The 13,151-nt window shown below is 41.2% G+C and overlaps 1 protein-coding gene across 2 annotated transcripts in view; it reads right to left on the bottom strand.

Moving 5' to 3' along the window:
• The window catches only part of LOC116311474 (polycomb group RING finger protein 3), a 68,410-nt gene that overhangs the window by 15,892 nt on the left and 39,367 nt on the right, over nucleotides 1–13,151 (bottom strand). For both annotated transcript variants that reach the window (XM_031728600.2, XM_039621396.1), the window contains exons 4-6: nucleotides 10,332–10,428; nucleotides 7,031–7,086; nucleotides 6,638–6,745 (exon numbers count right to left, since the gene is read on the bottom strand). In XM_031728600.2, the coding sequence (XP_031584460.1) occupies nucleotides 6,638–6,745; nucleotides 7,031–7,086; nucleotides 10,332–10,428 (261 nt within the window). The remainder of the gene's footprint in view (nucleotides 1–6,637; nucleotides 6,746–7,030; nucleotides 7,087–10,331; nucleotides 10,429–13,151) is intronic.

Genomic DNA, 13,151 nt, shown 5'->3' with positions numbered 1-13,151 from the left:
GTAAACTCTGCATGATGCCCGATTGAACGCATAGTGTTCACAGCGAGCAAGTAAATGCCTCATTTCCTGCCTCCCCCGTGTTCTATGGAGACAGCACCCTCGCCTAAAGCAAACCATATTTCTGAAGGTGAGAATGGATTTGACCCAGGCTAGCTCCTGCTGTGTTCTACACATGACAAGGGGCAATTTCAGACAGCATCCTGAACTGATTGCCAACGTTTGTCCTGAGATAATGTTGGCGAACTGCTTTGAAAGAATACATGCTAAACCCAAGGGATGCTTATGCTATGATGCACCATTTCTGCAGCTATTCCGATCTGAACACACAGGTCTGCATCACAAGTCATGAAAAACAGCAGGTTGTTCACCTTATTCCAGTGTGGCAATTTTGCTTTTACATCTGGATAACATAAAATGTATGCATGATGCACTGATCATGCATACATACACTGATCTGCACCCATTTTCATTCTGTTAAAGTTAACTACCTCCATTCACTAGTACATTAACTGAAATTTATTAAGACAAATCATCACTCTGAACACATCTGCATTAACACATGGATTGTCATCAATCCAGCAGCCCACTGCGCTCATGATGTCAGAGCTTTGCTATTCTAACATCCATCCATCATGTGCTGCTTTTCCAAGTCATGAGGTCAGCAGTTTTAAGCCCAGACGTCCCTCCCCTGGGTTACCTCCCGCAACTTATCCAAGGGAACACCAAGGAAATGGTGATATAATCTCTCCAGCACATCCTGGATTTGCCCTTGACCCTCCTCCTGGTAGGACTTGCCTAGAACACCTAACCTTTACTTGTGAATATGTGTGCATCACCCTCACCAACATCTCACCCTCAACAATCACCTCCCTTCAAAGAGTGCAAAATACACAGCAATGAAACCCAAAAACCAAACACTCAAGCAGGAACAGAGAAACAAGCAGAAACAACAACAGACGGTGTGATGGTTCACACCGTGACGACACCCTAACTATCATCAGGGCCGCCTGAATCTCCAGAGCCCAAACACCAACACACACAGTGGTTGTGAGAATCCACACGAGCCCAGAAAACTAAAGTGGTCAAGACAAATAGTGAAGACAGCAGTGTGCCGAACCAGAAACATGCAGGAAGGTTACACCAGTGCTCAGAGCACCTCCCCTAGGACAAGACCAGAAGGCATCGTAGAAAGATGCCCAAACCACCTCAACTGTTCCTTACGATGTGAAGGAGTAATGGCTCTACTCTGACCCCCATCCAAATGACTCAGCTTCTCCACCGCTCTCTAATGGACAGTCTAGACACCCTATTTTTGGAAGGAAGCCTATTTTTGTAGTCACCAAACATTGCCTGTTGAAGCCAAGGGAACCATATCATCTGCCTAAAGCAGAGATAGGATCCTGAGATCTCGGAATCTGACACCATTCATCCTTTGACTCCTTTTGAAATTCTGTCCATGAAAATTAAGAAAAGAAGCGCTGACAAAGGACAGCCTCGGTGGAGTCCGAAACCCGAAGCCCGTTCCTGACCCTAAACCTAAGTGAATCGCCAGTGACCTGGTGGATGTTAAAAGGTTAAACATGTACAGGTGTCAGGCAGAATTATGATGTTCATTTGACTTTAGGTACATCTAAAAATGAAGTCTCATTCGAAGTATTTGATTTTCAAAAATGACATGCTGTCTCGCTGTAGAGACTTTTAGATATATATCTAAATCTAACACACCTCCCGATAATTTCAAACCTCACACTGTGAAACAGATGCTCCACAGTTGTCCAGGACAGCTGAGGTTTATATATTTCTCTAGGGATTTTCTTGTTGGCTGTGATATTGTAGTAGTATTGAATTTTTAGATATGAAACTTGGTTATCAAAGTCAAAATTGCATTGCAGTGACAAAATTGCCGCACGGGCAAGTATTGCTTTTCTGTAACCTTTAAAAAACAAAGAAATTCGGTCTGTTCTTCCTGGATTCAGTGGATGTAATAACGTGTGTGTGTGTGTGTGTGTGTGTGTGTGTGTGGACAGTTTAGTCCTACTCAGACAGTAGATGCTATTGGGAGCACCCCTCTGTGACCATTTTCTGTCTGGGCTAACTGTCACCAATTCCACCAAGTATTATTGAGCTGCTCTGGTGTCTCTGTGGTGATTGTCTCCAGAGTGTGCCTCACTGATTGCTTATCACCAGGGTCTTGCTCTTATTGTTGTGCCTCACCTTCAAACAACCCCTGAGCATCTGAGTGACTCAAACATGAAGTCCTGGCTTTTGTTCGAGGTGATGGCATCGTGTAATGGGTTGATTGCTTGGGTCTGGGGATTAGAAAGACTGAGCAGTCTGTCTCTTCCAAAAGTTCTTTTTGTTTCAGAAAAATCATCTACTCTCTGACAGGTTTATGATTTGTGGGAACTCTTATAAACAGTCGAATCCCAAAGGCATGTACTACAACGTTTTCGAGTGATTCTGCTGTGTAATGGCAGTGAGATGGAGTAAACTGTGTGTTAGTGAGTGGGCGTTTATATTGTCATTGAGTAGAAAAGGGCACTCGACAGACTCATCATCGCCCCATGTCTCCCTATTTTCTTGTGTAAAGTGCTCAGAAAAGAAGGTAATTTAGAGAAATGAGTCTGCTGTATACTACAGGAGGCCAGATTTTTGACAGTGTTTGGGAGAAAACTCAGCTTATGCACTTAAAGCACAGCTAACACGGCTTAGATCTACCGTGCGAAGGCTTAAATCGTGCAGTATTACAGCTTAATGGCAGTGTTATCAGTGGTTAAAATATTGGGCCTGCTGCACATGCCACATGTTTTTCTGTCTTAATGTAAGTAAACCTTCAGTTGGGAATTAAACACACACTTTTTGCAAGAAAGTCCACAGAAACATCTCTGATATTGCTTTGCATGTTTAGTATATTCCAATCAATCAGCATATTACTGACAGATAACTCAATAATGCAGTTTCTGTGAGAGACTGAATGCAGAGCTTGGAGGTACTCTGTTAAGCCACTTGCTAAGTGTTTGGAACATATTGATAAGCAAGCTGGATTATGCATTGTCAAGGAACAAGCTGCAAATATCTCATATTGTCATATTTAGAGCCAACACTTAAGGAAGAAAATAGGCAAATTATGAACTGCCATTGGTCCCCTGTAATCAATATAATGTGATTTTTGTTCTGTAATTGTTCATCTCTTTAGGGGATTCATTTGGATTAAGGTCCCAACATGACTCACAATGTCCCTGATTCAGATTCACATGCAGGTGTGTACTACAAGCGCTCTGTTTAATTAACAGACATCGCATCATTTATTTCCTGAAAACACACTCTTTATTCCAAATATTACAACCTCTGGTTAAGACTTCTGTGCTCATGGATTAGAAAGTGTCGATCCGTCTTCTATAAAGTGGAAGAGGTTAACTTTTCAGCTGATTAGAAGGACCTAAAAAAAAAGTTCCTACTTTTGAGATTCTGGGTAAATGAGCCTTTAATTAAGTGTAAAACTGCTCAGCTCTGGCAGGGGAAACATTTACAGAGCGCCCACTGTCACCTGTTGTTAGTGCAGTGTGATCTCTGCGATACCATCTGTTAACTTTGGTTTGCTATTCTTAGATAGGAACCTAATGAGGAGCGTCCATTTTCTCAGGTGGGAGAGAAAGACTTCAAGTAAACAAACCAGCCTGCTCGTGGTGATGCTGGATAAACAAATTCTGATTATGACATAATATTTTTCGCCGTTTTGGGAAATCAACCCAGCTTTAAGAGCTACAAAACAGAACAAAATAGAAATACATTAGAGCTTCTAGAGGCCAGCAGCTGCACAATTTACAACTAGATTTGTATTGTCTATTTTAAAATAGAGTAAAAAGTAGTTTTTAACTGAGTAGTTTAAAACCAGAAAACCTCATTATTATTATTATTATTATTTTTCCAGTTGGGGCGAAGAATTGTTGGCATTGACCCCCGTGTCCTGGAGTGGGACGTAGGGGTATGACTCAGAGGAGCCATCGCTGCAACCGAACACCGCCTGCCTACATAAAATCACTGCCTACTACTTTAAAGCTTTTATACCACATGTATTCAAGTCAATGCAAACAGAATCTCTGTAGCCTCTAAGCCCTGACAGGTCTTCAAAGAATCTGGATGTAATGTCAAATCGCTGAGTCCAGATTAAAGATGGATGCTGATATATTTTTGAAAACACAAGACATAAAGCATGAAGATCCTTGCAGATAATTTACAACCTGTAAAACAAGCCAACCACAACCAGATGACTAACGCATACCCAAGATGCACATTATCGCTTCTGAGCAATGTCTGTTTTTATTTACAGTGCCTCATACTGCATTAGCCTGTATGTACAGACAGATGATGGTAATATTACATACTCAGCCTAGGAAGTCTTTTTGCTGCTAAACCACCCCTTAAGCACCACTTTGTGATCAATCTTACCTATGTGTAATATTGCGACACTCCTCGGCTTTCTTGTCTCTCTCAAACATTTGCTGGCGATGTCTAAATCTGTCCAACATTTTTATGCAATCTAAACCATGACTGGGGAGCTGTGGCTGTATTTTTAGCTCAATTTGTGGCACTTGCAAAACTATCTAACACTAATGGTGTTGTACAACCATGGTGAGTCTTTTCAAGAGTGGCTATTTGAAAAGACCACTCACCATGGATGCATTACGGAGAACTGCACACAAGATGGTGTGCCATTAGCCGGCTACCTGATACATGGATGTTATGCACGGTGCCTTTTTCTATTCAGACTTCTATTTGGCTCAACACACATGCACGAATGGATTAAATAATATAAAGTTATAATAGCTCAATAGCCTAAGATCTTTTTCTAACGTTGTTGAACCAGATGGATGAAATGATGAGAGAAATTTTGTTGTGCAGTGTGACATTTTCTTTGTTGTGTTTTCAGTGATTGTATATAGAGACGAGCTTTGAGGGAGACCAGATGGTAAACCAATTATCTGAAATTCACTGGAGTTAAAAGGAAGCTTTCAATTCCTTAAAAGGCTGGTAGCTTTAAAATCTTCAGAAACGCACCAAAGAGAACGAATTTCTACTTCCATAACATGCATTTGGTTTTCTATAGTTTCCTCAAGTCAAGATTATTTTTATCACTGCTCAAAGCTAGAGACATATTTGTTTGTTCAATGGTGAAATGCAGCCCAGGAGTTGCTTTGTTTCTTTTTCTGTTGGCGTCTGTGCAAATGGTCCTTAAAATGTGTTTGTGTATGAACATTTAGAGGTGTGCGTGTGTGTGTATATATTCTACAGCTAAACCTGACTTCCAGCGACAAAGCTGAAGAATGCAGAGAGCAGTTCCACTTCCATTTGAACCTTAATTACCAAAATCAGAGAGGGGGATTAAGCTAGCGATTAGGCCTGCCAGCATGACAGCCCTCTGGGCACACATCTACACCAACCCTTGGAAGCGAGCAGGTTTGGAAAAGCCGTTGTGCACAAAGAGCAGGCCAGAGGCTCGTTCTGATTGGCTAAATTGTCTTTATCTGTACTGTTTAATGGCTTCCGCTGTTACTCTTGGTTGTGCTCTAATGTTTCTCATTACTGGCCAGAGACTTCATTCTTTACACATTATCGGCACGACATCCACACCGAAGAGGTGAAGTCTCATTTATAACAACATGACATTACCATAGAATAGTTTACAATGAAACATGATAAGCAGGCTGTTCTTTAGGGATCTGTGACCAGCAGGTTTCTCAGTAAGGTTTCTACCCCTCACTTGTCACATTCATTTAAAAAAAAAAAAGAAAAAAACAATCGAAATGCCATACTCTTAAAGACTTGGGAACAAACAAACAAACCCATCTACATCCATCACAGCTCGTCTTTTGTCCCGTCTCCATCCAGTCACTTCTAACCAGTCCCAGCAGATGTTTGTCCCTCCCTGAGCCTGATTCTTGCAGAGGTTTCTTCCTGTTAAAATTGAGTTTTTCCTTCCTACTGTTGCCAAGTTCCTGCTCATAGGGGTTCCTCTAATTGTTGGGGTTTTCTCTGCATTACTGTAGGATCTTTGTCTAACAATATAAATAGTCTTGAGATGACTGCTGGCTTGATTTGACATAACTGACTTGAATTGAAAACTGAATTCTACTAACACACTGAGTGCAAGTATGTAAACACAATATCTGCATGTTAGTATGCAAGTATAATATGTATATGCATATTGTGCATATTGTGCATGTGTCTTAGATTGTTGTGGTTACCAACAGGTAAAATCCACCCGGACAATCAATACAACATTATTTACACCATTTTTCAAAGAGGCTGCAGGAAATATTTGTTTTTGTGCCTGCAGTATTTTTTCCAGCCAGGTTGAGCCATGGTGCTATTTGGAGCACCTTCAACTCACAGCATGCATCACGTGACAAAGCCAAACAACATCCTCTCGTATGCTGCATTCACAGACACTGTTATGTGCCCCCTTTAAGGCTGTGTTCACTAAAGGGGAAATCCTTCACGTCAAACAAATAAGAGACCAGTCACAGGTGCATGTTAGGTGTTGGTTTACATGCAGAGCCAGCTCCAAACTAGATGAAGCAACAAGAAAATCTTTCTGTGGTTCTGAAAACAGCACGAGTCTGCGAGGCCATCGTACCGTTGCGTTGATCTAGATGAGTCTTCATGTTGCAAAGTTCTCCTTTAATGTCTCCGGGCACCTCCATCCCCAACTTCTGATAAAATTCCCTTTGTTTCTTTATCTCCGCTGCACAAGAGCCAAAGAAAAAAAAAGTTAAAAACAGCAGAGTTATTTTTGCCAAGGTTGATGCTGTCATCTTTTTAACATTTAGAGAAGCGTGTGTGCACTACAGGGAGCTTGTTCCTTAGGAGTTCTGAGGTTCACCCACAACAGCGAGGAAAAACAATATTAAAATGATGCATTTTTCAGCCAGTTTATCAATGCATGCATGTAAGGGAAAGCTAAAAAGTTACGTTTTAGGGAAGGATCTCTTGTAGGTTGCATCCCAGTAAATAAATACACAACACTTACCCTCTTGTAGTCCCGGTACCAACTTATAGACAATGTCTTGCATTGTTCTGTCATGGCTATAAGGGACAAGAAAATAATTAGTTACTTTAACATTCAGTGAAAATTAACATTATAAAAAGGGAAAAGCAACTGAGTTTCAAACCCAGAGATGCAAAAACACACAGCTAACAAGGTGAAGATGCACTTGTACAACTTCATAACACATTTGCATGTTTTTGTAACTCACAGCAGTGGATCCCTACCTTCAAGTCTGGACTGGAATCCACAAAAAAAACTCAGTCTGAAGTCATGAGATCATTAACATGATAGGAGAGAACGTGGGAAACAATATTCTGCTGTTTCTTTTTATCAAAATTCCCCTTAAATTTTTTCCTTTTCTTGTAACTAATGCTGCATAATCAGTCCGGCCTCTGCGCGCAGCAGTCTGAGAGGGTGGAATAACATTTGGTTGAACTATTGAGAACCTGTAGATTTTGCGCATCCTGTTATGACATGTTGCAAATGCCCTGAGGTAAAACTACAAGTTCTTGCCACCCTCACTGCAAAACGCTATCCTGCTAAATGACTGAAAATCTCAAGGTGACGTGCAAGAAAAAAAATCTCAAAAAGCCCCAACTGACACCCTCAAAGGCTGATGTTCAGCATACGCTCTGTCAGAGTGTTAAATGTCCGCTTCCCCGTGCTGGTGACACGGGTGCACAGTGGGTACGCATTATGTGTGATGGTGTGTTTTGACACCCAGTGCTGACAACCAGCTAACAGACAAAGTGTGCTGTTTGTTGCAAGGTTATGGAGGAGAAAAATGAATAAATAAAACTCTAAAAATGTGACATGTTTGTCTCCCCTGCTGTCCACTGAGGAGGAGTTATATCAGGGACCAAAATTAGCCACCTAATGCTGAGGATTGATCCCCTGCAAAAAAGCAGGGAAACACTGACCCCTGCTGGACAAAAGTAATTATAGCCCTGAGATCTGTTACTGGCGTTAAAAATGTCCAAGTTGTGAGAAATGTAGACAAAAATCACAAATACTTTGTGTGTTTCTGTGTTTTTATTTCCTGATCCCGCCTGGAAGTTTCTGAATCATGAGACTTTAAAAGGTCTAATAAATATCCCATGAACAAAAATGGACAATGAGTGTGTTCATCATCCAGCCCTGTGCAAATCGCCTGAGTTATCACTGATAAAGAAGCAAATAAGAGCATGAAGAACCCAACAATTAAAATGTGACCGTGCTAACTAAAACGACTGCAGTCTCACACGCCCACATCTGCTGCTCTGATTGGGTCTTATGAGCCACTGCATGTCTTTCCCTCCCCAATGCCACCATGTCCTTATCACATGATCTCCTTCCTGAAGAAGAGATCAGCCTTGGCTACCAGTGGCCAACTCCACATGGACTCCGAGTTACAGGCATTGTTCTCCTCCTTCTATGGACTCTGTTTTAAAAGCCTATGAAAACAGAGTGACGTGCACATTAACTCTAAATAAAATGATCCAGCAGCCATGAACTGTCTCTAAATGTTAACACACATAGAAACCAAAATATAAATGTAACAAATATATCATTTAAAAAAAAGTAGTGGCATGAATCAACACCATGTTTTGAAGTAAGTAAATGAGACCAAGTGGCAACAATATGTGCACATTTCCTTCCCAGAGCTACTGATTCCCAGGCTGTTTGCACGCATGTAACCGCAACAATTTAAAGTATGTGAAAACCAAATGGATTAAAACAATCAAAGAAAGCCACATTTGGCGGGCGGAGCGGCAGGATTTGTTCTGCCCAGCTGATTCTCTGAAGACGACATCTGACTGTGATTTTTAAGCCTAAATCTCAAACATCATCTTTGATCAATCTTCCCAATGAGCAGATGGGGTTTTGCCTGTCATCTGCTGGGCGTTTTGCCTTCAAATCACTTGTGATGTTTTCCATCAGCTCCAATTTCCTGCAAACAATGAAGGGAGGAAAAAAAAAAAAAGGGAAAAAAAACCCCAGCTGCGCAGAGAGCTAATGCGTTTGAAATGGAGCATTTCCTGCAAAACAATGAGTCTGCAGAAAGCGCAGTTTACACAGTAATGACTAAATTGCTGGTGCACATTAGGTTTGTGTGCCACATTTATCAGACGTTAATGCGTGAGCGCTCAGAGGGGCAGACACCACGCGATGCTTCGCAGAGCAGGATTTAACCAGGCGGAGACGGCTTCCAAAAACAATAAGATATTTACAAAAGTCAACGCACTTATCTCTACTCAATTAACAGACTTGAAGTACAACTTTCCTTTTTCATATTTAGTTATCAAGAAACAGTGGGGAACGCCGAGCTGCGATGCCACTTTGATGCAAAATCCCAGCAGCGGTTTATGATCATAGCTGCAGGATCATCTATTGTACATCTACTTTATAGCAACGAGCCGCGCTTTATACTGCACACGTAAGCAAATAAAACATAAAAATAAGACAATGAGTATCTTTGGATCTCAGTGGGCTACAGCTGTTTTTTACATTTTAAATGTGCGATGTGGATAAGGGGATCGCTTTGCTTTTGTTAAAGAGAAAAATGTAATTTAGCTCGTGTATTTTACTAGTTTTTAATGAGAGCAGAGGGAAACTCCACAGATTTCAAAGTTGTTGTTTTTTTTACGGGTGTTGGAAAGTATTACTGCACATCCAAAAAAAACCAAGAAAAACATGGGGAAATAAAAATGTAACCGCCGTCCTTCCTGAGTCATATAACATTTCAGGTGAGCAATGCAGGCAAAAATAAATAAATAAAATCGTTGTAAAAATCATAGTAATAATTGCATCACTAACAGTAACAACCTTCTGCACCGACGTTATCGTGTAAGGCAGACGGGGAGAGCTGTTATCGTTCCAGCCACAGATTACAGGCAAACCTAATCAATGATATCACAGCGACTCGTGTGATTAATGTGAGAAGCTGCTCACTCTCAGCCCTCCATGTTTAAACGGTTAAAGTTTAATAATACATTGATTGTACTAACTGTACAATGAGCGCGTATTTTCTAGACTCTTGCACAGAAAACAGAGCTGTGAATGGGTGTGGGCTTTAAGTGTTTTTGTGCGAGGTGCAAATCTACAAAAGAAAGCAGCCGGACCACCCCGAGAGGGTTTTTGTTTCCTGCAGAAGAGCAGAAATCAAATGGAAAAGGACCGCCGGCTCTTTGGTCCTCGGCAGTTTGTTTACTGGCAGAGCACAGCTGATGGCACTCAGAGTGTGAGTGAGTGAGTGTGTGCGCGTTTGTGTGTGTGCGCAGCTTTGCGGTGGTTCCTCACTCACCCGATATACTGCAGTGGATGGCTCTGATGAATAACAATCCTACACGTGGGGCACGTGTTGTTTTCCTCCAGATACTTCACAAGGCAGCTTCTGCAGACTGGAGATGCACAGCAGAAATGTACGGTTACTCTTCATCGTGTACACACACACACACACACACGCACACGCACACACAGAGCATCTTTCATTCAAGGTCTTTATTTGTAGAGAAAAGAATATGCCACACATTTTTAGATTTCCCTGCTTAATACATGACAAGAAAACTGTTTTCCTCAGCTTTTTAATACTTGAGTCTGCATTCGTTGATCTCTGTGCAGTGCTGTTGTACTTGCTGTGTACCTTTATATTTTCTTCATGTATGTCTACAAATGACTCTAAAGTTCAAACACACTTGGCCAACTTGATCTTTTGGTCAACAATTACACCCCGCATCAGTTACCCTCTTTAAAATGCAACTAAAACTCTCACCACCAGGAGGCAGAATTTTGCCAACAGGTATTTTTGGACTTGTGTTAGTATTCTTAAACCTTTTAATGTCTTTTCAGTCTGATCCCCATTTCTTCAACAGGCTTTGCTTTTCCAGGCCATCGGGGCGTAAAGGAGAATGTGTCCTTAATGGTTACACTGTACTGGTGCACCAGCCTGACCCCAGTTCAACTCCAGTTGAGAACTCTTAAACACAATATAGCAAGATTTCAAAGGTAGTACTGATTGCTAACACCTTTAGTTTATTTTTTTAAGGTGATTAACTATTTTATTCTATTAACACTTTCAGCTTTCATATACGATAAGATTTCAACTATTAACTGAAGTCTCATCGATTTGGCATTTTCTAAAAACAGACGGAAAAAAAAACAAAAAACAGGTTAATAAGATGTTAAACCAGCTTTCACTGAAGTGTCTGTGTCTGTCTGGATATAATGTACAGGAGGAAGCACAAGATCCATAAGTGCAAGGAGACTGTGTGTTACAGCAAGTTAAAAGTCCGGCTAATAAAGTCAGTCTGTCTGCAAAGTTCAGGGGCTTCGTGAGGCAGCTGGTAAACTTAACTAAGGCGAACTTTACCATCTCCAGCTGATATTTAATGGTCAAAGTGACATCAGCTTATGTAAGCAGGTGTTCGGTGACAAGATGATGTAGTTCAGAAATGATAAGCATCAGTGCTCTCTGCTAGACTACACAGGTGTTAAAGCCTCTCTCTTTAATCTCAAATATACCCAGTGTTGGGGAGTAACGGAATACATGTACCGCCGTTACGTATTCAGAATACAAAATATGAGTAACTGTATTCCGTTACAGTTACCGTTTAAAAAGGTGGTATTCAGAATACAGTTACTTTGTTGAAATAAATGGAATACACGGCGGTACTTTCCTGTTTCATATTGTCGCGGGTCAGGATTGTTTGGGTTTGTTTGACAGCTACATTCTGTTGTTCCAGGCGGCAGCGTTACGGTTGCCATGGTTACAGGGTGACGCGCTCTCTCTCTCGTGTTTCCTGAGTGAGAGAGCGCTTTTTGTTGTTGTTGTTGTGCTAAGCTAAAGGCAGAATGCTACAGGCATAGCTCTAAAGCATGTAGCCTGATGGGCAGTGTAGTCCGTGCTGCAGCGAGAATGGACTGCCATACCCATTATGTGTCTCTGTGAGCGAGGGAGGAGAGAAAGGAAAAGTCCGAGCTGTCACGGAGCAAAAACGGGAGCTGGAAGCATGTAAATATAATAATAACCACTGCAGCCAAGAAGAGTGCCTGCCGAGCCCATTTGTAAGTAAGCTATTAAGACTCAACTGTACACTGTGTTCGTGTTTTCCTCCGGAAAAAAAAAGTTCCGTTGGAGCAGCCTTTCAACGCCTCTCTCTGTCTCCCCGCAAGCAAAGTTGACCCAGACAACAAAGTAAAGCTAGTTTTCGGCTACCAGCCCGACAGGGAACCGGACGTATTAGCCAGAGGTCCCTTTACTACGTTTAGCACTACGTTACCTTCAGTAACAGTAATAAATCACAGCAATAGGACATTCATGTAGTTGTAAACAGCATGATAATATATTAAGTATTCCAAAGTATTCAGAATACGTTACTCTCATTGAGTAACGTAACGGAATACGTTACAGAATACATTTTAGGGCATGTATTCAGTATTCTGTAGTGGAATACATTTTAAAAGTAACCTTCCCAACACTGAATATACCATACATTTATTTTTCCCCACTGTAAAATCTCCTCAAGTCTTACGGATTTTTATGGATCTCAATTTAAAAAATAATAACAACAACGTACAACTTTAAAGTCATGATAGGAGCCGATTCCCCAGCTGCACTCACTGTTGAACGATAAGAGCATTAGCTCAAACAACAACCTGCAGATGTTTCCATTAATAATCTCGTCTCCTTTTCCCGGTCAGGCGGGCTGCTCCTCATTTCCTGATCCTGCTCATTCACGCTGAGTTTTTATTAAATGGTTGTAAATAAAAGCATCACCCAAGGAAACATTGAAATATTTCTGCTCATTAAAACGGTTGATGAGTTTTTTAATGGCTGATTTGAGTAAGAGGTGGCTCAGGTGGCACAGCGGGTCATCTCACTAATCACAAGTCTGCATGTGAAAAAGTCTTAGCACCAAAAAAAGCATCCATCACCGACTGTGTGTATAGCTGTAAATAAATACAGACCACTTACCATTTAATACACGAGACAGTGAGATAATCAAGTAATCCAAGGATGCACTAATTTTAAAAAAAAATGACATACTGGTTCACAAACTGGTGTCTAATGAATCTCATATTGCCAACGATGCCTTTGCTTAAAGAAACTGACCCCTCACCTACG

This window comes from Oreochromis aureus, linkage group 2 (genome assembly GCF_013358895.1).
Source record: "Oreochromis aureus strain Israel breed Guangdong linkage group 2, ZZ_aureus, whole genome shotgun sequence".
NCBI classification, from domain to species: domain Eukaryota; kingdom Metazoa; phylum Chordata; class Actinopteri; order Cichliformes; family Cichlidae; genus Oreochromis; species Oreochromis aureus.
Note: the sequence above shows the minus strand (reverse complement) of the source record. Positions and strands in the feature narration are given on the sequence as shown.